The sequence below is a fragment of the Lissotriton helveticus genome, chromosome 1_1, assembly GCF_964261635.1.
Source record: "Lissotriton helveticus chromosome 1_1, aLisHel1.1, whole genome shotgun sequence".
NCBI lineage: Eukaryota > Metazoa > Chordata > Amphibia > Caudata > Salamandridae > Lissotriton > Lissotriton helveticus.
The window spans coordinates 27418451-27442782 of record NC_136057.1 but is presented as its reverse complement, the minus strand read 5'-3'; the positions used below and the strand labels follow the sequence as shown (position 1 = coordinate 27442782).

Here is a 24332-nt window from a genome sequence, read left to right as displayed (position 1 = left end):
AATACAAACCTTTGTCCTCCACTATCCTTCTGCTATCATTCCAAATCCAAATAACTGACTACCCTATCCACCACTTAGAATGTACTTGCATGTTTCACTATACTAATACAACACTAATCCTCTATGGGTCCCGGAGTAGCGTGCTACCCGCCAAAAAAGCGCTTAGACACCTCGTCAGGGGTAGTAAGCGCTATATAAATGCAATTACAATTACAATACCTTTCCCTAACGTATGATGCGATAAGTACAGCAGCACAGTTGAGGTAACTCCGTTTGGATTGAAAGGGAGAGTAAAGCAGCTCTGCCCGGATTCGATGTGCTGAGAAAGCACTGCACAGCCCCATTCTGCAGCCGACTGATAGTACAGCGCAGGCGGCCCAGGGCTTGCATTCTGACTGCCAGCACTGTCCTACAGAGACAACTCGTAGCCTGTGTACTGTGCAGCTAGGCTGTTCACACGCAGGCGAGTTGCTGCCCAGCTGAGAACTCTTGCAGGTTTCTGCGACTGTTTCAGTAGACCACCAGATGTCCCAGACCAGTTGCATGCCTCTAACTTGCCTCGCATGTTACACTGGGTGTAAAGTTAAAGACCAAACAGCAGAAATGCCCATTGGGAAGGGCGCGTAATTCTTCTTGGTCTGGCTAAGGATTCATCCATTTGAGAAAGAACACGCCTGGAGGGAGATGCTCTGTACGTTTGGTTTAGTAAGCCTTACTGCAGGATAACCCTCGCTCTCTGCTCCTGTGAAGGCCAGCTCAGATGTTATTGGGATAAATTAAGGATATCACTACATGATGTCGTAGAGTTGTACGTTTGATTGGGTAATTAAGAAAGTAGTGTGGAGAGAAAGGGCATACATTGAAGGATATCTGATGAAAATGCTGTTTTCTTAACCTCTGACCCTCGGATGCTCCATCTCTGCTTTTGCCTTTTGCTTTGTTAAATGTTATTCCAGTGTGTATCAATTTAAGGTTCATCTGCTCCTTGCAGTCTGCTGGTGTTCATCTGTGCTCTGTTCTGTATTTGTTCATTTGCATGCATTGAAAATGGGTCCCTTCTGTGCATATTTATTGTGGCTCTGTCCTACTTTTTGGGTTTCTCATTCTTCTTTCTGGCTTTTGTTGGGAGATGTTTTTATGTCCGTCAAAAAGTGATGTGTAAAGTTATTTCTTCAGGTGTGATGTGCTCCAGAGTGTATGGGGTGTTCTTTCTTTCATGCTGTGTGTTGCGGCTTCTTTGAGTGTCTCCATTTGTGTGGTATGTATTATTTCTTGCCTGTGCTGATACTTTCTCTGATCTCTTTAGGCCTTCTCGCAGAACGTCCTCTCCAAGGCAGATGTCATTCAGGCCACCGGGGATGCTGTTTGCATCTTCCGCGAGCTGCAGTGTCTCACTCCTCGAGGCAGATACGATATCCGAATCTATCCATCTTTCCTACACCTTCACGGCAAGACCTTTGACTACAAGATCCCCTACACCACTGTGCTGAGGCTCTTCCTCCTGCCACACAAGGACCAGAGGCAGATGTTCTTTGTGGTACGTACACCGGGCAAGGAACGACAACACCTTGGCAACTTTGGGAATGGTTGCTTGTCCTCTCCACAGCATGGGTTGAGTGTTCAAGGGGATGGCAAATGGCAGTGTTGATGACCTCCATACGTTTATCTGTTGCGATTCATTGGTCGTATTTTACGCTGTAGATGATATGTTATGTTATTGGTTATTTATAAAGCGCATGACTCACCCGGGGGCATCTCCGCGCTAACTAGACCAAAACCTGTAGGAGGGAGGAGTCAGATGTCACGACAAGAGTAAGACATTAGTATAAGAAAGCTTTCAAGTGTTTCCTAAAGGCAAGGTAGGATGAGGACTTGCGCAAGGCTTCCGGTAGGGAATTCCAATATTTGGGCCAACATAAGAGAAGGCTTTACCACCCAAGCGTGTCCGCCAAGTACGTGGAGTCGACAGTAGGGCTTTTCCATTCGATCTTAAATTGCAACAGGATGTCTGTTTGATGATTGATTCATTTCAACAATTTCATGGTCTGCATTTAATTATCCAGTTTACGACTGCTTCACCAGCCCTGGACAGTTGTATGTGAATTACCCCACACCTTAAAATTCGAAACTCCCGGATTTGGAATTCTTCAGGTACAACAATCCTCTATTAATACAAGTTTGGCGGTTGAAATGGAGGATAACATGTCCACAATGGTGCTTTCTGCACCAAAATCCCCTTAGTGTGGTCACTGGGGCTTTTTTCTCTGTTCATTTTTCATTAGGTTTGACTGGCCTTTGAAAGAATTTAGGGGGTGTACTTTATTGCACCCAGTAGTTATCCAATGTAGTATCTCTGTACTTCTTGTAATGAGCTGTGCGCAAACCGTTCTAAGTGCAGTGGATTGCAAAAATCCTGGGCACACGTTATTGTGCATTTAACAGCAGCAGTTTTAGTCCGAAAGCCTTTTGTAATGTCTACACGCTAGCATCCTGTGTTCTTTCTGGGTGTGTGGCCTGATTATTCAATCCTGGACTGATGGGATCCCCTTGGACTGATGGGATCCCCTGGATCTTACATTGAATCCTGGACTGATGGGATCCCCTGGATCTCACATTGAATCCTGGACTGATGGGATCCCCTGGATCTCACATTGAATCCCGGACTGATGGGATCCCCTGGATCTTACATTGAATCCTGGACTGATGGGATCCCCTGGATCTTGCATTGAATCCTGGACTGATGGGATCCCCTGGATCTTGCATTGCCAAGTGGAAATGTAATCTGAAATGAGTTTTGAGGGCATATCTGAATTTTAAAGGTTGTTTGATATTGGGAAGATCCTGCTGCAGAACATTCATCACTCTTATCCCACAGGCCATAATGTAGCCTGTGCTACTCCTGAACATTGTGAAAGCTGGGAGTGTGGAAGGCCTGGGATGCCGAGGTAGCGTGGTCTGGAACTATGCACTGCCAAATGAAGCCGAAGGGAACACCAGCCCACTTGATGAACCTGCATGTAGGCTTTTATTGGAATATTACACCTGATCCTTTCTGCAAGAGGCAGCCAAAGCCCTCGGGCCTGGTTCTGGGTCGGTCAATGGTAATGTGAAGACTCTACCCAATTTCACACTTTGCGAACATGTTGTGGCATAATCAAACAAATAATGTGCCGTGCGTTACAATCTTTAATCCTTCTTCCTCACTAGCATGCTTCGGGTACCGAAGGAACCTCCTGAGATATCTGTCCACCTACTGTGGAGTATTGGAATACGTGGCCACTTTAGACCTCTTTGATCCTTGTAAATGTAGTAGTATTTGTATAGCGCACCGAATCGACCCCCGAAGGGGTATCTCAGGCGCTTGTACGCATACAACTGTGGAACCCATCCTGGCTTTCCCTGTGAGGTGTCCACTCCTGGGCACCTCCAAGGTGGAGGCCAGGCGTCCTTAGCGTTGTGGGGGCCGTTGTGGAGATTAAGCAAGCTATTGCCCAGAGTTGCAGAGTGGGACCCATGATTAGACTAGGCACCGAGGCGAGAATTATCAGGTCCGAGGAAATTGAGCCCAAGACCCGCCGAGGCGGGAATTGAACCCTGGTCCCGGGCCAGACCTCTGCATCAGGGTCTGCCGCTCTAACCATTGAGCCACACTTCTCATCCTTGTTCGGTCATTGTCATTCTATGCAATTTATGCATTTATAATTCTTCACCGAGAAGAAGGGGTAATCAGCAAATTAATCTGCATGACCACAGTGTTGGCTTTATTTAATGCTTGTATGCTTCATCTCGGCTACCCTTGAATGTCCACTAGGCACTTTGAGTAGATATTACTTGTCAGGGTAAAAACACCCAGTACTGATGGCTAACGTTTCGTCCAAAAATCTTTAAATGTTACCAAGAAATTGGATGTTAACCAATAAAACGCTATCGAATGAGAGCTGGGAATAAGTACACTTGCCCATCCCTTTAGCATGAGCCGCAGCTGTAGAAGAGGAATGATTCAAGATTTATGTAGGCAAATTTCAGTCTGATCTTTTCCACTACATCACTGAGAGAAGTTTCAAACGAACTTGCAGGGTGCTGCTGTCTAGATGTTACATTGTGGTAAGAGACCAACCTTGCAGATTTCCACCCATGCCAGCTCCAGTTTGTGGATGGCAGAGTGGTAATGCACCAGCACACCAGCCATCACACCAGAGTAAGCTTGGTAACGTTAGATTGACAGGGCATTGAGTTCCTACAGGCTAGGGTCACAGGTGGTGGTTTTTGCTTTATGTCGAGAAGAATCCTGTCTTTTTCTGTTGGTCTTTGACATTTGCAAATGTCTTTGCTTCCTTCCAGATCAGCTTGGATCCTCCGATTAAACAGGGACAAACCAGATACCACTTTCTGATCCTGCTCTTCTCCAAAGAGGAAGACATCTCCCTAACGCTCAACATGAACGAGTAAGGCCAGTCATGAATTTTGTTTTAAGTGTGTCTTTTTTCATTTGTAGCGCCCTTCCCTGTTTGAGGGAGGAGCCATTCTGCCTCTTGTTGGGAGTTGGTAAAATGCTTCTCTGTAATGGCCTACCCTGGTTTGTGTTTTTAGCATGCTGCTCCATCTCTCTCCTCTTCTTGCCACTGTACGTCCGTCACCATTACCATGTTTGTCTTCCCCTACAATTAAAGTATTTGTTTTACTTATATTTTCCTTTTCATTCCTTTATCCATAAGGGGCACATTACTGCTTTGTTCCCAGCATACTCTACTTGCCAGCCTGTTAGTTATCTATATTCGAAGGTTCACTGTTTCTCCTTATCACTCATGAACACTCAGTCTTAAACACACTATATACATATGTTTCTCATCAATTCTCCCACCATATGCTACCATCTAATATATCTGATTGAATTTTTCCGTCTAGGGATGAGGTTGAAAAACGTTTTGAGGGCAAACTGACGAAAAACATGTCTGGGTCGCTCTATGAAGTGGTCAGTCGTGTCATGAAGGCTTTGGTGAATCGGAAGATCACAGTTCCTGGCAATTTTGTTGGGTGAGTGGAGTGTCATTTTTTTTATTTCTGCAAAGGTCTGGCATAGATCAGCTTTACTAGTGTTACCAATACCCGAGTCTTTCAGAATATGGATCCAGGTGGTGAGCAACCTCTCACACCCACCCACTCTCAAACGCAGTTCTACTTCTCTCCTCGTTTCCTCAAGTGTATACTTCACTTGTCATCCTTCTCTTGTCCACTGTAAAGTCATACTGTTGATGTTTTCTGTGAGGAAACTGGGTGTATGATATGGTGTGGTAGTGCGACCTCCCTGTGTAATACATTTACCAACCCCTTTAGGGCCAGTAGATTTTGTTTGTCAAACCTTGAGCTACACTCTGGGTGGCTGACAGTGCTCAGAAAGGCTTAAACAAAGAAACTAGTGTCAACTTGTATGCTTCTCCTGTAGCCACGATTGTGGAGAAATACGATATCCAACTCGTATCCTATGCTGACGACACGCAGCTGGCCATCTCCCTATCACGGGCGCCCGGCACCGCAGCCGCCAACTTCAGTGCCTGCATGCAGGAGCTAGCTTCCTGGATGTCTAACAACTGCCTGAAGTTGAACGGCTCCAAGACTGAGGTGCTCGTGGTGGGGAGCGGCCCGTCTGTGTGGTCCTCGGCATGGTGGCCAAATTGCTTGGGCCCTACACCTATGCCAGCACAACAGGCCAAAAATTTAGGGGTTCTATTTGATTCCGAGCTATCATTTACGCCACAGATCAACCGGGTTGTGGGTATGTGTTTTGGAGTACTTAAAACCCTGCGCAGGGTCCTTGATATGCTCCCTGTTGGAGACAGACAGACCCTTGTACATGCCTTAGTAACTTCGAGACTAGATTATGCAAATCTACTGTACCTGGGTAGTACGGTCAGCAGCATCAATCGTCTCCAGGTGCTGCAGAATGCAGCGGCCAGGCTGGTGCTAAGGCTCCCGAGACGCACCTCTTCCAAAGCAGCCTTAAAATCTCTCCATTGGCTACCGGTCTGTGAAAGGATCAAATATAAAGCCCTCTGTGTTTGCCATCGGATCTTAGGAGGCAGGGCACCCGTCCCTTTGAACGGTCTTATTACCCCCTACAGACCAGAGCGGACGCTTAGATCCTCCGACACTGGCCTGGTCAATGTTCCCAAAATCTGCAGAGCCCGCATGGGCGGAAGATCGTTCCGTTTTCTTGCAGCCAAGAATTGGAACTCACTGCCGGCCGAACTACGTCTGGAACCCTCCGAGTCCAAATTCCGAAGAGCCCTCAAAACACACCTGTTTCGCCTAGCACTGCCCTAGCTCCTCTTACCTCAATCTCCTTCACTTATTAAGCAATTTAGCGCAGGGACACGCCGGTGAGCGTAACTAAGCGCTTTATAAAATTCCTAAATAAAAAATAAATAAATAAATAAAAGCATTTAAACCTCACCAAAACAACTGAAGAAGAAATTGACAAGACACAAGAAATCTGACACCAATTTATTAAAATAGTCTATTTTTAGACACCAAAAGAAAAAATATCCACCGGAGATTTCTCCAGACATAGAATTTCACTCAACCTCGAATAAGCCCTGGCAGATTCAAAGGATTTGTGCTAGTTGTAATACGTCAAGAAATAAGAGGTTCTGATTGTGGATGACTTTGAAGTCAGTTTCAGGCTATGTGGCTGACAGCGATAATTTTAACTTGAAATATTGAAGTTTGGAAGATATGGGGTTTACCAGACGAATGGATAAGCATTGAATATAAAATGTTAGGTATTCAGAGGAATCTTCTTGACGCTAGCGCCTATTTTCGGTACTCGTGAATATTTGTTTTTCGCCCTGATGAAGTCCATGGCGAATAGTCACATGTACGAAACACGTGTTGGGAAGGTCTGTGGCTTGAAGGCACTTTAAGAAGATGCATATAATTGAAAGATACCTTGCAAGCTTGGAATAAAACGAGAAGAATACATCCAGGACTGACATTTGGACTTTATTTGTTGCTTCTACTTGCATGCTCTTTGCTCGGGTTATCAAGTGTTTAATTTGTACTTTTGTGGGCCTTTGCCTACAGCTTACGACGTGAGGTGGTCATTGTATGGTGACCCTTGAGCATCAGCATCTATTAGGATACCTTTGGAGCTACTATTATCACTCCCCCATGCGGATTTCCCCAATCACCTGTTCTGTTCTGTTCTTGTTTATATATCTATAAGCTTAAATCTTGCTGCAATAGCTGCATACCTGCCTAACTTGTCTCTGTTTAGAGTGCCCGCTCTTAAAGCTTTTATGGACGGACTTAAAAGAATCATTCCTCCTAGACTGCCACCTTCTCCGGTGTGGAACCTTAACATAGTTCTTACCAGACTCGGGGGGGTCCACCCTTTGAGCCGTTGCACAAATGTGAACTACAATTTGTCACATGGAAAGTAGCCTTCCTTATCTCCATCACATCTCTAAGATGAGTATGTGAGCTTCAGAGACTAACTATACAAGAACCATTTTTGCAAATACACCAAAACAAAGTGGTTCTTAGGCCTAATCCCACATTTTTTCCCAAAGTTGTTCCTGCCTTTCACATCAACCTGTCTGTTGAGTTGCCTGTATTCTTCCCTCAACAAGAATCAGTGACACAGCGTTCTCTTCGCACACTAGATGTCAAAAGAGCATTACTGTACCACATAAAAAGGACAAATCCCTTTAGAAAAATGAAACCACTTTTTGTTGCTTTTGCGCCACCACATGAAGGCAATCCCATATCAAAGCGGGTGTTGCATGGTGGATAGTTGAGTGTATTCAAATATGTTACATTAAAGTTAAGAGCACATTAACAATTCCCCCTAGAGCACACACTACTAGCAAACTAGGGGCTTCTATGGCATTCTTGGGGAATATACCCTTAGACGACATCTGCTGGGCTGCAACAGGGTCTACACCACACGCATTAGCGAAACACTATTGTGTAGATGCGTTAGCAAGACCACAAGCTAGAGTGGGCCAAGCAGTTTTACGAACACTATATCAAACCAGTGCAACAGCTACAGGTTAGCCACCGCTTGGGGGAGAACTGCTGTATAGTCTATGCTAAATCATATGATCTACAGCTGCTATGCCTCGAACGGAAAATGCTACTTACCCAGTATGCACCTGTTCTTGGAATATAGAGCTGTAGAATTCTATGCAGCCACCTATATCCCCGGGTACCTTTACTGTTGCAGTACCATCTTACTTGGATACATTATATACATGGACCTCTCTTTTACTACTCCATCATCACCCTTTACGGCAAAACAATCTAAGGATGGAGTCAATGTCCATGAACACCGTCACCGAAAGGAGTCACCTACCTCGTGACTGGAAAGACTTTTTCGCAGAAAACCAACGTGCAAACATCCAGACCCAACACTAGATGGCGATCTATGCTAAAGAATATGATTCTACAGCTCTATATGCCAAGAACAGATGCATACTAGGTATGTAGCATTTTCCTTCCTACATCATTTATTAGGGATTTATGGCTGTTACCCTATGCCAGTTGGTTATAGCCACTGTAACCTACTCGTTTTATGGTATGGGCACTGGCAGTGGTCTGGTTAGCATTCCTCAGTGCACTCAGTCGAAAAACTAGCAGAATCAATTGGGAAAACTTAGGGGTGCCCATACAAGAGTTCAGAATCTCCCTTTCCTCTTTCTGTGCTTTCTGTGAAACCGTCATTATGTTACAGTGGTCTACACATGCATACTACGTAAATACATATTAGTGCTGCCTTAGAGAAAAGCCATAATTTGTTATGAACCCTTGCATAGCTCAACATATACCGTAAGGTGTTCCTATGCACCATAATATGCGTAGGGTAGAGATTTTGAAAGTCCGGTTTAAAATACATTTATACAGTGCAATGTTAGCCAGTACTGTATGTGGATCCACTCTGCACTTTCCGAAGCGGTTTGGGTTGATTTCTGAAGCGGTTTGGGTTGATTTCTGAAGCGGTTTGGGTTGATTTCCGAAGCGGTTTGGGTTGATTTCCGAAGCGGTTTGGGGTGATTCTTCTTTTAAGTGTCCTATCGAGGCTGGTATTCAGTCATAGCCTTTGAGCAGAGTGAGGCTCTTCACAGCAGAATATTCTTCCGCCTTGAATACCCACAACTAGGGCCGTATTGTGTATTTGGCTAATTTTTCGGGTTCGCGCTGTGCTCACGTTTCAAAAGGTGAGCCTGTGCGAACAGGAAAATGTACCGCATTATAGTGAATGCGCTGCTTCCAGGAAAGCCGCAAACTCGTGCTGCCCTGGGGGCAGCGCATTCAGGGGAAAAAAACTGAGCGGCTGCTTTGAAGCGATCCGTGTTTCGCACTTTGAAGGGGGATTAGAAACCCCCTTGCAGGTGGGAACAGTGAATAACTGCACCCACCTGCAAGGTGATGTCTGGGATGTCCATAAGGCCCACTGTCTCTCCTCCAGAAGGCTGCCATCAGGGGGCGCACTGACAGTGTGCCACCTTTTAGGGGGCCCACTAACCGTGCGGCTCCTGACTGCTTCTTTGCCTCTGCGCCCATGTCTGTAATGCGGCACAGAGGCAAAGGGAGGCCCCCATGCAAATGGGGGAATGCCCTCTGATAATAGCGCTGGCGTTCCGTGTGCCATTGCTATCGGTATTACAGAAGCGGACGCACCGGTCTCTGCGCCCCCTTCTGTAATACCAGAGTGCCCTGAGGAAGTGCCAAGTGGGTACAAACGCCTGTTGCTCCCCAGAGTCGGAAGGGAGGTATGAACTTTCTGTACTTTCTGTACCAGGTTGCCATCCGCAACACTGAAGAACGTTCAGGGAAAAGACAAAAAGCTGGACAAGTCCAAGTGGTCCCTTTCCCATTGAACAACAGACACCACAATCTCATCCTTCACCAACACCATCTACCAATGGCAGTACTTCAGAAAGACTAATCAGCAGCTCCTCTGAGCTAAAGGCCTAGAATCTCTAAAGGAGCCTTTACGAAAGTGCCCTCTTTCTTGCATGGTATGCCCCCACTTTTTGCTGAATTGCTGATGTTCTTTGACTGAGTGTGCCCTGGGCTCCTGCTAATCGGGTTCCCAAAGCCTATGTTCCTTCCCTAAAACTGCATTGAAGCCTAAATCTAATTGCCATCTCTGGCCACATGTCAGCCCTTGGTAAATGGTACCACAGGTGTGACCATAGAAGGCCTCTATAAGTGCCACCCTTAGAGGCCCTGTACCCTGACACACACACACTGCCTTTGCAGGCTGCGTGTCTTGGTGCAGAACAAAGTGAAGAGTCGAGATGGCACACAGTGCCCACAAACCACTGCCCTGGCATACATCAGTCACCCCTCTAGCTGGGTGCCCTATGCCAGTGATGAGGGTACAGGTGCATGAGCCCTGTAGCCCTACAGTGCCCAAGTCCATTCCATTCCATGCCATAAAGAGTATATGGTGCTGGGAGGTTGTCATTACCAACTCCACAGCAACCTTATGGCTACACTGAAGACTGAGAAGTTTGATAACCAACTTCTCAGCACATTAAACCCACACTGATGCCGGTGTGGGATTTAATGTAAAATACCCATCAGGAGGGCATCTTAGAGATGCCCCCTGAAACACGACCAACTTCTAGTGACCTGACTGAGTGGCTGCTTAGGCTGCCACCAACAGACATGTTTCTGGACCCCTGTGTCGAGAGCCTGCTGCTCTTGGGGGCCTGAAACAATGCACATCCTGGGACGAGGTGCCAAGCCTCCTCCCCCAGGATGGGCAGGGTTCACGAAGGGGAAGCTTCAAAGGCATGCCGCCTTTGTGAGCCTCCCCAGACCATTTGCTGCTTTCAGCAACTGTTCCCACTGCTTCTACCCCCCACTTAAGGTGGGAGAACCGGCAGGAAAAACAAGTGAGGGAAAGAGGTGTGCACACCTCTGCCAACCCCACCCCTCAGGTGGGGTAGGCGAGGTGAAGCACAAGTCTCTGCCATCTTGAGGATGGGGGGACCTAGCCAACCAGGGACAGGCTCCTACCCCCTCTGACTGGAGGGTGGCACGATAGGGGTGTACACAACCCAGGGAAGGGACCCATTGGTCCCTGCCCTTACCTGTAACACCCCTAAATTTAGTATTTAGGGGGCACCCTGAACCTTGCTTCCTCAGAGCCAGCCAGACAACAAGAAAAGGACCGAACAGCCGTGCAGCCAGCTAACAAAAGGATGACTTGGCCGTAGCCCTACCGGCCTGTCTCCCCTCGAACCTGCTCCTGCTAGTTTGCACTTAGAAGCAGGAATTTTCTTGAGTGGGCCAGTAGACCTCCACTCCAGTGATTCATATAAAGGATGGATTCATAAAAACCGGTACACGGCCACCACCACTTCTCATGTTAAACACACTATCTGTATGATGAAGGGCATGCTTGTTGTGCCTCACTCAGTCCCACCCTCTTCAACGTCTACATGAGTCCTCTCGCCTCCATCGCGCGTCAACACAACCTCAACATCATCTCTTACGCCGACGACACCCAGTTAATCCTTTCCCTCACCAAAGACCCCAACACCGCCAAAACCAATCTTCACGAAGGCATGAAAGAAGTAGCCGATTGGATGAAACATAGCTGCCTAAAACTCAACTCAGACAAAACGGAGGTGCTCATCCTAGGATCTTCCCCCTCAGCTTGGGACGACTCCTGGTGGCCTTCCACTCTGGGCACAGCACCCACACCCACAGACCATGCACGTAACCTTGGCTTCATCCTAGACTCCTCTCTCTCGATGTCCAGACAAGTCAACGCAGTCTCGTCCTCCTGCTTCAACGTACTTCACATTCTCAAAAAGATCTTCCGCTGGATCCCCCTCGAGACAAGAAAGACTGTCACCCACGCACTGGTCACGAGTCGACTGGATTATGGTAACACACTATACGCCGGAATCACAGCAAAATTACAGAAAAAACTCCAGCGCATCCAAAACGCGTCAGCGAGACTCATATTAGACATCCCTCGCCAAGATCACATCACCGGACACCTAAAAGACCTCCACTGGCTTCTCGTCAACAAAAGAATTACTTTCCGCCTTCTCACCCACGCACACAAGGCCGTCTACAATCTAGGACCCGAATGCCTCAACACCCGCCTGTCCTTCTACAAACCCACCCGCCAACTGAGATCGTCCAATCAAGCCCTCGCCGCAGTCCCGCGCATCCGAAAACCCACCATGGGTGGCAGATCCTTCTCCTTCCTGGCTGCCAAGACCTGGAACTCACTCCCCACTCACCTCCGCCTTACTCAGAACCACATCTCCTTCAGAAAAGAACTGAAAACCTGGCTTTTCGACAAATAATGAACCCCTTCCCCTAGCGCCTTGAGACCCTCTGGGTGAGTAGTGCGCTATACAAATGCCCGAACTTGAACTTGCCTTTTCATGTGGCAGGTCCAGGACCTCACTCGTGTCAAGATAAGGGTCTAGGTCTCTTCGTGCATAGTGTGAGGCTACGGGCAAAATCAAAACCACAATGCATGCAGTCTGGCACTGTGGACAGGGGAACACATCTGTGCAGTATGCAGGGGACATTCTTTCTCAACATCATAGCGGTCACATTTAGGGTGTCTCACTTAGAAATGCAAAAAGGTGATTGGTGAAAAGCTTGAGTTAATCTGAGTCTCTAGTAATTGCTTGAGGCTTCGCACACACTGTCGCAAATGAGCACTTACTATCTGCCTTAATGTTTCTAGTTCGAGTGCAAGTGATAAAGTAAAGCACATACTTGCACAGACCCCAGGTATGGGAGAATGGATGGACCTATTCAGGAGAGTCTGAATAAGTCTCCTCAGTCTGGATGCACTTAAGAAGGCCATGCGTCCTTGAGGTATAATCTGGTTTGGGTGCTGGAGTTTCTTTTTATACATGGGAGCGCTTATGTAGTTTTGCATCAGTGTGCGTGTCTTTAGAGTTTGCTGCTATGATATTTGATTAGTAATGTTCCATCTTTGCCCCTTACTTCTCTCTCCCTCTGCAGACATTCAGGGGGCCAGTGCATCACCTGTTCATACAAGGCGAGTTCCGGGCTCCTGTACCCACTGGAGCGGGGCTTCATCTACGTGCACAAACCACCCGTGCACATCCGCTTTGATGAAATCTCCAACGTCAACTTTGCCCGTGGGACGACCACCACCCGCTCCTTTGACTTTGAAATCGAGACTAAGCAAGGATCACCGTATACCTTCAGCAGCATTGAGAGGTGAGCCCCCCCTTGTCATTCCCAAAGTCCTCAGTGAACCTTTAGCAGCATCAGGAGGTGAGCCCCCCCCCCCATGTCATTCCAAAGTCCTCCCTGACCCTTTAGCTGCATCAGGAGGTAAGCACTGAGTAAACAGCAGAATCCTACAACCCAATGAAGTAGGGACTTTAAAGATGAGAATCCCATGGCACATTGTTTTCCTCATTCAAGCTAAGCAGGGTGCCACTTTCCTGCAGTAGCATTGAACAGAGAACCCCTCTTTCACTCGCTTAGCGTAACACCGCTTTTAGCAGTGCTAAGGGAGTGAAGCCGTGTTGACACAGCACCTTTTTGTAATGAAAGAAAGAGCGTTTCAGGCTCCACCTGGCACCCAGGTTCTGCTTCACGCCAGCCACACTGAGGTACAGAATCCCTTTAGCAGCATCAAGTGTTGCCCACCCTCAACGTACTGTACACCAAACAAACCAGAGGGACGCAGAATGTATTGTTTTTCAGGGTCGTTTACTGTCTGTACAGGGCTCCTCTGACCATATCCCTTACTGCTCTTCCTTTACCATTTCTCCAAGTAAATGTCTCCTGTTGAATACCTTCTCACCCTTGCCGTCCTGCAGATTTTTTCTCACACCTCCACTTTACCACAGTGCTGCTCTCCTGGTCTGTGCTCCTTCCCCTCCCTTTCTGTCGATATAACTCTGCTTTTCTCTGCTCTTGTTCCTTCAGTATTTACCTTTGTCTTCTGGGTTCCCTTTCCCGCATTACTGGTCTCTCTGCTCTGCTTCCTTACTAATGGATTAGTCTATGGTTGTCTGCTCCTTTACCCCTTTCCCTCCGTATTGCGCTACTGCTCCCCTTTCTGTCAGTACTAGGATCCCTCACACCTTCATCCTCTGTATCCGCCTCTACTTACGGCTTCCACTTAGTCTCGCTTCTGGCTCTCCCCCCCCCTCATCCATCCCACCTTTCTGTTCCGCTCACCCCTTACTATGCTCCCTCAGTTGGGCTCTCCCTGCTGTCTCCTGGTCTCATCCATTCTTTCCTTTCAGGGAGGAGTACGGCAAGCTCTTTGACTTCGTGAATGCGAAGAAACTGAACATCAAGAACCGAGGACTGAAAGAGGTACCTAGTGTAGAGCACAGGGGTGCGGGTCTCGAAGGAGGGCGCGGGTGTTGGACATGTTTAGTCTGTTCATGCTGCATCGCTGTCCACTAGACATTTGCATTTATTATTTCCCAATTCATAACCTGTAGGTTTTCTATCCCACTCCTCTTGCATTCCATTATTCTGCTTACTTTCCTTCCATTGGGCCATTCATCATCTCATTCTTCCATTTTGTTTCTGTCCTTTTAGAAGAAAGAGGTTAGTAGCTACGCTCGCCTGTGCCCGGTTAACATGCATGCATGTGTTTGATACATCATTGTCTGCATGAGGAAACACTGACCCATGTTACACTGGAGGACTTTCAAAGTTTGGCCTCACTAGATTGTCCTAGTCTGTGTTCCTGTAAGACTTCAACTGCTGCCCCCCCTACTGAAGGACCCAGTAATCTGCAGGAGGTTATCCCCAACCCTACAGCAACCTCCCACCTCAGGACAGGAATTAACCAGGATAGCTGCTGTTCATATAAGATAGAAATGCCACAGGGTGTTCATCTGTAGAAATACAGTCCAGTAGTTTCCAGTAGAGCACTGGATATATCTGTAAGTAATCCTGTATTCCAAGCCAGGCACTGTGAGACGAACGATAGGACCCTTCCATACATGGGCAGATTCTATATTGAAGAACCCTTACCCGCCATCAGGACCAAGGTGTGTGGTGTACAGCAGCCCTTAGCTCTGTTTAATTCCATGGCCAACACTGGACTGGAAAATGCAAACTCTGCACCTTCCTATTCCCACACAGATGTATAGGAGGACATAGACTTCCTGTAGCCTTCCCTGGCCCTTTTTCAAGTTGGGTGCATGACCTGCTTGAACCCAGTGGGCCTTTAACCCTTCCTGCAACCAACTCTTTGCTGATGTGTAGAAAGAGCAGGCTAGTCCAGCCCTACTCCCAAGCCTTTATTCATTCAGGCCACATGTTTATACAAGTGCACAGCCATGTATCTGCTATTTCCAGGACACACTAGTTACAGTAACAGTGCCTCTTGTGTGACTGGTCAGTAGATCCAGTTACAGATGCGTCTTCACTTCAGTCGCTAACTCACCATCTAATCCTTCGACTTGCAGGTCTGTGTGCATGTGGATGGGAATGTTTGCTGCTTAAACAACCTTCTCTAACTTCTGGAACTGCATGGGCCTTGTTAGTATTGGATTGTGTACGTGCTTGCAATGCTAATATAGCTTTAGAAAAACTGGACTCAAGGATATTGATTGTGTATTTACTCTTCCTGCATTGTTTTGTGCTTGAGAAACTGTGAGCTCCTGTGTACAAACTAATTGTGCACCAGAGGTCTTTTATTTACGTTCATGCATCATACACGGTTGTGAGGCTGGATATATTGCCTTGAGTCTTGTACATGGCTTAAGTATAGCATCTACTCCTACCTGACCCTAGGTGCTCTCACCTTTCCTTCTCTCTAGACGTTCTATTTCTACTGCTTGACACTTACTTGTTATGGCGCCTGCTTTAACCCCTTGGGCGCAGCCGCGATTCTGCACCTATGCGGCATTTTTTGAAGTGGGCGGGTTCATGACGGCCGCCATCAGCACACGCCCACCGCGGTGCATGACGGACGGGGGCCGTCATCAGCACCGAAGGGGTTAATACTTTGATTTGTGGCCATGTTAAGTATTCCGGCGCGTCTGTGTGGTGTAAGTGCCACTCTAATAAATAAGTTAAGGCATGCAGTATTCAGCATCTGGTATCCTATGCCGGGGTGTGGAATTTAATAAAATATCTGCTTGTCCAAGGGACAGGTTGCTTCGTTAATCTACTTGTCCTGTGAAAAAACCCACTTGTCCCTTTGGTGCCACGTAGTGCGTCAACGCATGGCGGCTGTCTCATTACACGAGAGCTCGAGTATAACCTCTCTGCTTATGCCAGGGCACATACTATGTAAGAGGGTTCAAATATTAGCAATTTACTGATTTTGCCACCTCTCCGAACATCTACGTCCTGGGGCTGGCAGTAGTTCCAGCTTTGCAATGCCCTTTTGAGTCTGTGGAAACCTGCTAACTTGCATGTTTTAGGGGCTTCAACCAGCTGAGAGAGGTTGCAAATTTACTCCTGACAAGGGCAGAAGTAACGTTTCTTCCAGGGTTGGGGAAAAATAGGGATTGGAGGAAAATGTATCTCGTAAACGCTCAGCAGATTGTTGCATGAGCAAATCTACACATGCCTATTTTCTCATGTTAAAATGCAGTTCACAAATATTTTCAGACCATTTCCTGGCCTACCTCTGAAGAATTCATGAAAGCTGTAAATGTGCACTAATGCAAGGTCATATACCATGGGTGCTTCTTTGTGACACTCTAAGAATTGCCCCCAAATTCTGTCTGGCATTAACCAAGACCTTTTTGTCTTTTGAATATTTCTATCTGTCGGCTGGCTTCACTGTGTGTGACCGCATTCTGCTCTTTCACAAGGGGTATATCTGCATGTAAAGTAGTTTTGTTCAGTGCCAGGCACTGCAGTGGTAATGCGTGCTTTTTGAACCCAAAAATATTTTTGCTTTTTGCCAATGTTTGTTATAATGGTGGAAGCCTGGCAGGTCCCACAACAATAATGTTTTACAAAAACCATGTCAAAACAAGACCCGCATTTACGCAAGAAGGCTGACCATCAATGCTAGATCTATTGGCTCTACCATTGCTTGTTATCTTGTTAAAATTGGTTGCTGGTTTTCCATAATGAATATTTTTGGAAATACTAACATGCATTAAAACCTTTTAATAAGCAATGCTTTCAAGAAATGGTATCTACATTTTAACAGTAGTTTAGGAAAAGTTTTTTTTCCTAGTGACATTTTTTTAACACGTTTTATTTAGAAAGCAATAATCTTCCTTTCAAGCTTTTGCAAATATTTGCATCTAATAAGAAATTTGCATCGAATACGAGAGCGTTCTGGAAAACCATGCGCAGCCTCATTGTTAAACTTTGCAAACGCGTACACATTTTTATACTGGAATCAGTCAGTACTGCATTCTGAGCTCACATTTCCTTAGAGTGCTCACTTTAATAACAGCTTTGGATGAATGAAGCATAAATGCAAGTTCAAAGCGCATTAACATTTGGACACACAAAACCCTAACTGCAGTTTACGCCCTTCCCAGATCCGTAAAGTGGTTCTTCAGACTGGCAGTCAAAGGGGGTTAGCACTACTTATCCAAGGAAAAGATAAACAGAAAAACTTCTTCGCCTTCTCCCCAAACAATGTTGTGGGTGTTGGGCTATACGAATACCACACACCTGTGCATGCAATACAATTGACGTGGCATTTTGTCTACGCTTCTGGAGTTTGCACAAGATACTGTACATAACCCTAAAGAAATAAACAATAAAGCGCCTGACATTTTCGAGGGGGTAATGTTGACGCGTTATCTCCAAGCAGAATCATGGACATTCCATCACCTTGCCCCTTTGGGTGGTGACTTTAAAGAGCCCTGCGGGCAGAAATGCCACCAAAATATGAGCAGAATTTCTTTTGGGTCATGAGTTTGTGACAAGATTATCTCTGTAGAATGCACGTTGTCAGCTGATGGAAGAGGGGTTTGTCTCTTCCCCTGCTTACAGGCTGCTCGGTCTAAAGAATTCCTCAACCCTCACAATCCAAAGGAAATGTCAAATCTCTGAATATTTAGTAGAGGGCCTACTGCGTCTGAAGAGGAGATAATAAAGTAGGAAGCATATGGATCTGCCACTTGCTAGTTTTGTGAGCGCATGTAATAGCAGTAGAATGACCGCCCTCCATGGCACCAGAGGGCATGTGTTATACAGGCCTGTGCACCAGTATTGGCCACCATTGTTAATATATTTGAATCTTGTATCTAGCCTGCATACGCACAAGGTGGTCCTAGACATAATTTAGTCAAAACATTAAATGTAGCACTTTTTCTGATTTTTTTATTTCGTACGGGACTTAATCCTGAACAAGTATGGAATACAATTCCGAAGTAGCGAATGGTGAAACCAGTCTTGGAGCATTCCTTTGGCACCAGTGAACACCTGATCAACTTGCGGAAGTCTTCTTGATGGCAGAAATGCCTTTTTTAGGTTCTTGTTAAAGGGTTTGTGTAGGAAACTGGGTTTTTGTTCCAGTAACCCCCCCACACACGCTTTGCCTAGTATTTGATGCAACTTTGACTGAAGTGCACCAGGTTCCTGCTAACCAGGGCCCCAGTACCAGTTTTCATTTCCTGAAAACTATACAACTGTTCCCCCAATTGGCAAATCCTCGCGCACCTTCTAAGTTACTAGTAAATGGTTCCACTGATACCTAGAGCCTGAGGTACTAAAGAGGGCCCCTAGGTGCTGCAGCACGAATATTCTGCCGCTCTAAGGGACCCCTCACCAAGCACATGCATGACAGGCATTGCATGCTGCATGTCTTAATGCAGACCAAAGTAGAAACGCATGTCACACACTGTGTGCCATGTCCCCTACCACCGCATATATTTTTAAGTCACCCTACAGCAGGCCTAACAGCGCTAAGGCAGGGTTCCGAATATTACATGTGAGGGCATACCTGCATGAGCAGAAATGACCTTGTGCTGGTCAGTCTTATTACTGCCAGTACGAGTGACCAGGGAAGCAGATTTGAAACATGTGCTGGACACTGGTGGAAACGAGTTCCCGGCTACATGATGGCTTCACTGAAAATAGGGATGTTTGTATCAAACACCTTGTATTGGTGAACCGACATTGATTCCAGTGTGAAATCTACCAATACATGCACTCGGAGGGCACCTTAGAGGTGCCCTTTGAAACCTACCAGCCTCTGGGGTGCTTGCTGGCTGGTTTTTGCCAGCCTGCCACCTGAGACTGTTCTTACCACCTAGGGTGAGAGGCTCAGTTTTCAGGAGACCCAGCCTGTCCGGGAAGATGGTGTAACACCCCTCCCACAGGATGACCTGCTCATTGGCCTCCTTGGTCATGCGTGCTTCAAAGAAGCTTCCGCCTTTGGAATGCAAATCTGACTTCGCTCACAGGAGAGGAAGCCCCCCGCCCCTGTCAAGAGCTCCCTAGGCACCTGGACAGACTGGAAAGTTACCTATTTGTGCGTGCCGTCCTCCGGCTAATGGGGAGAAGAGTTGCCCTAACGACCAGGGCGGTCGACCTCGAATCTGGGGAACTGGGTTAGAGTCTCTGCTATGACTGAGAACATCCTGTGATTCTGGGAAAATCACAATCTCCCCGTGCCTAACAAAAATGCATGCGTCCTCATGTAATGCAACTGCTGCTATGTAAAGCGATGTGATACCTGATTCGGAACAAGTTTGCGCTATATAAAATTGTTTAAAAAAAATCTATATATATACCACTCCTAAGGTGGGCGACTGTGAGGTGGACATGATTTTTCAGGAGAAGCCATCTTTGTGATGGCATACTTAAGAATTCTGGGACAGGGTTTTGCCCACTTACCACAGAAAGTGGTCATATAGGGTGTGTAGTGACCCCAAAGGTCAATTGCCCATTGGCTACTACCCTACAATCCCCCAACATCCCATAAATTGGTATTTAGGTGAGCCCCTGGCACCGGAGAAGCAGATCTGGACTACCTAAGAAGAGAACCCAGAAGAGCTGCAAAAATAGACCAGAAGCAGCTGACCTGGTACCAACCCTTCCGGCCTCTGCACCCCTCATCAAAAGCGGCGCCAACATTGACTCGTCCTGCAGCTGTTACTCCAGAAACTTGGGAGGACTGTCTTCCTTTGGAAAAGACTCAAGACCTCCCATAAACAGCTGACCTGTTCTGATGAAACTCTAAAGAAAGACTGAGGCATCCGTAACTGTCAAAACCCGACACCTGCAGCCACCACTGCAGCCGGCACCTCTGGGCCGAGTTTAATTGGGCCACTGGTGCACGTTATGCTTTCGCTGTTGTCCTCTAAGGAGGTTTCATGATAAGATTTCATCGAGTGGAAGCACTGTGACTGAACTAAATTGTTTGACATGGTGCTCTTCAGCCACGTCTGAAGCAAAGAAACCCCTTTATTTAGGCTGCACTATTCAAATGGCCTCACCACTAGCAGAGTCTAAATTGCTGGGCGCATTTGTGATGTTGCCGTCCAGTTTGGGAGAATGGTTGCCAAGAATCTACATCAGCCTGTTACGAGCACAGAGTAAGTAGTGTGCCTTAAAGGAGGTCTCGTCTATGCTCCAGGCCCGCATTAGCCCTAAGAGCACTCCTCCATGCTCCAGTCCCTTGTTGGTAATAGCGCTCCAGCAATCATACATAGTATACGCAAGTGCTCTGAGTGAGTGAGTTGCTTCGCTTGGCTGTTCCAGTGCAGTGGGTTCTATTGCTGTGTCTACAACAAATTGGTTTCATACCCTGCTGCCAGCACCTCAGTGAAGAAAACTACTATTGTGCAGTCACCGGCTTACATTGAGGAGCTTAATTTGTTGTGGCATACGCTAGCCGGGCAGTCTCTTCCTGAACCAGAGCCCTTGGTGGCTTCGAGAGGGCAATCTTTGAGAGAGTTCGCCTCCGAAACTCTAGCTGTATAAGTTCAGCCCTGTTAGTCATTAGGCAAGAGGTTCTGCCCATGCAGGCATGATCCAGAAATAGACTTCTAATCAACCCTACCCTCGTTGTCTAAAGACTCTTGGTAACTAAGGAATTAAGTGTGGACCAGACACTTTCAGCAGCAAGTCAAAGGTTTGTCTGGCTCCAATCTGGGCCTGCCTCGTTTCGATTTCTCTGTGGAGGCTGTAGCCGTTGCTATGGAGAAGTCTGACTCCCAAAAGGGCCGGCCACTGGACCCCTTGCGAATAATGACCAAAGAAGTCTCTGGGATCAGTCCCTTACTCAAAACTTGGATACTCCTGGTTGGTACTCGTTCCTGCAACACACAAGCTCAAATGTGACTGAAATGTACAGGATGCGACTCTTAATCACAGGACTGTACTGCTGATGGTTTATGAGCTTCTTGAACCCTGGGGAAAGACTGAGGCGTAGACGCTTGCCACAATTCTCTTCATTTATTTTCAATAGTCTACAAGTCCATGGCATGCAGATTCAAGCACAAACGATTCTTTGTCTTGGTAAAAGGTATCTTTAGGATTGCAGAACTCGCCAGGGAAAACTCAGTCCCCCTACCGCCATAGTGTAAAAGTAGCAGAATTAGGCATCTGCTGGGGCTGCTGAGGGTGGACGGGTTTGCCTTGGAGACAGACATCCACTATCATACAGTATGTATCTTGGATAGATAAGACACCTGCGTTCCTTTTAGGTGTTGTAGGATGTCCCCCAAGCAGTCTCTCAAACTAATGCACAAGCAAATTTACTGTGTTCCCTTATTGCTGTCCTGCAACATATTTCGTAGCATCTATACTCTGCAGGGAAGTGCACTCTTGCCTCAGTCGAAGAGCTTCACCTCTGTGGAAATAACTGAAGGCCCAATTGTCTGTTAGAAAACTTGATCAGTTAGTCAAAGGCGGGAAAGTAAGAGTATGGTGCTTGGTTTTTGCTTCGTACTCCGATAAGACGGGTGAGGATTTGTGCTCATCAGGTGACTGTCTGATTCTTGTGCTCGTTTTAATGTTCTGTTGTGTGCTGTTGGGAGCAGACAGGCCATGGGGAGGCATGTTTCCTGTTGGTAACAGGCTTTTGATATCTGTTTAGGTTCCTGGTCTGAAAGTTTTGCCTTCATTGATGCTTTATCCATTGAGATTCATGGAGCTGTTTTATGAAGCAGTGTGCTGTAATGCTAGATATGCGGCATATTGAGAGGCGAGATGGAAAGTGTGCTTTTCACCAGCCTTGATGTTGTAGAAATGCCCCTCTGCATGCTCTCACCAGGTGGTTGGTTTGGAAGCCATGATATCTCCTGTGCTCACTTGTATTGCTTGAGGTATAGGCTTTTGCCTGCGAGATGCCTGCGTTTATCACCTGGGGAAGTGGATGTGTCGGCTGCTTGTGCCTGGTGGGTGGTGATTTGTTGCCAGTTCTCTGACCGGTCTCCATGTTGCAGGGCATGAAGCAAGGCTACGATGAATATGCAGGTTCCGATGAAGATCAGCACGACGCCTACCTGGAGCGCATGAAGGCGGAGGGCAAGATCCGGGAGGAGCATGGCAGCAGCGAGGACTCCGGTGACGAGACTGGTACGGTGCTGTTCTGTTCCCACTGCAGCACCCACTACTATCTGTGCCTACCATCCTCCACTTGCACTCTCCCAAATGTTGCCTCCAGGCAGTTAACAGCATTTCCAGGGTCTCCTCTCTAACATGGTGATAACCTCTCTCAGCCGCCACCCTGGGGTAGTGTCAGCCTTCCCTCGTGGGGAGAGCACCCTGTCCACAGCCGGCTCACCCTCCTGGTGAGGACATACCTCAGTAACAATACCTCAGTAACAATACCTCAGTAACCCCATAATGAAGAGGAGGACCCCTTAATGTGTTTGACTTGCCACATAGAACCCCCCCTCCCCCCACACGCCTGTATTACTCATTTAAGCATCTGATGCCAAAACATACTTGAGCACGCCTCCCCACCAGCTACGCTGTTCTTACTACTGAGCTAGTTATTAATGCTCGGCTGCAGAGTAAACCAAGTCCATTATAAGCCTTACACAGTGTTGCTGCATCGTTGGGACATGACACTCGGGCATCTCCTACGGTCACTGCTTTTGGGATGTGGAAAGACTGTATCTGGGCTCCTCAACCACACTGCGAGGGCAAACACTAGAAGTGATGATGGCAGCCTTTTTAAGTTTTAGAGATTCGGGGGGGCATTGCATCCCTGTGGTCATTTTTTTGCAGGTTTAGAGAAATGTCTTGTATTGCACTGACACTAAATACAAAGGGCGGATACAAACTTCACGTGATCAATGAGATTTGGTTTAATTTCCAAACCGGTAAAAGTAGCCACCGCCCCCGATGGAGCTATGATAGTTAACAAGCGCCATTCCTGCTTCAAATTTAATTTGTACCTACCCTTCTGTTTTGCTTTCAGATGAATCTTTCAACCCCGGAGAGGAGCAGGAGGAGGTGGCTGAGGAGTAAGTGTTTTCTGGATCCGCAGCAGTTCTATCTAGATTCCTATTTCAGTTGAGCTCGGTAGTTCCAGAGCTCCACTGAATGGGAATGTTTTGACATTGAACTGCAATTTGAGTGAATATGCTATTTCCAAGGTCTGTTACAGGTACTTGACTAAGCGCGTGCTTGGTTCCTTTGCCTTATTTCACACTGTGCATTCTCCTCTTGCTCTATCCTGGTTGCCCTCTGTGGCCTGAGGCGTAGATCCGTATTCATCGGTTTCTTCAAACTCAGTACCACATCTCAGAACTGTTCCTGTATACATCTCCTTTTGTAAATTACCACTGACGGCCCATTCTACTGCCAGTGTCTACAATTAAAATATTACTATATTAATATAATGTTTCTGTACCCTCAGCAGGTGCCCTTACAATTATATCTTGGATGTAATGTGAAATTACTCTGACTTTGTCTAGGTTTGACAGCAACGTCTCTGCAAGTTCCTCTAGCGAGGGCGAGAACACTGACGGAGAGGCGAAGCCAAAACCTCCCAAGAAACCAAAGGTGGTGAGGGAAAGGAAGCCACGGAAGAAAGCATCAGAGGTGAGAGCATAGAACCACATGGGTTTATCAGACTTTCAGCTGTAGAAAGCATTTGTTGTAACCATCTGGCGTGTGCTTGATTGCGCTCATGCAGGTTGGACGGCATTTCAGTTGGACTGAAATGTTTGATTAGTAAAGCACTTGGAGTTTGAGGAGTTGTAGAATCCTCTACCTGCCTATCTTGGGGCATTCAGCCTGCGGTAGGCCCTCGTAGATGGAGACGGTGGTGGTGAAGTTCTTTGATGGAAAGGATGGACAAAGTGATGCTTAAATGCCAAATTGTGGTGACCTATCAGGGGGGTGGGATTGGAGGGGAGATTAATCCAGAGTACTTTAATTGTGATTCTGGAACACTT

General features: G+C 46.9%; 1 protein-coding gene across 3 annotated transcripts in view; it reads left to right on the top strand.

Moving 5' to 3' along the window:
* The window catches only part of SSRP1 (structure specific recognition protein 1), a 93186-nt gene that overhangs the window by 36319 nt on the left and 32535 nt on the right, over positions 1-24332 (top strand). For all 3 annotated transcript variants that reach the window (XM_078674408.1, XM_078674564.1, XM_078674486.1), the window contains exons 6-13: positions 1307-1537; positions 4342-4445; positions 4906-5034; positions 13012-13233; positions 14277-14349; positions 22368-22500; positions 23351-23396; positions 23850-23976. In XM_078674408.1, coding sequence (XP_078530534.1) covers positions 1307-1537; positions 4342-4445; positions 4906-5034; positions 13012-13233; positions 14277-14349; positions 22368-22500; positions 23351-23396; positions 23850-23976 — 1065 coding nt within the window. The remainder of the gene's footprint in view (positions 1-1306; positions 1538-4341; positions 4446-4905; positions 5035-13011; positions 13234-14276; positions 14350-22367; positions 22501-23350; positions 23397-23849; positions 23977-24332) is intronic.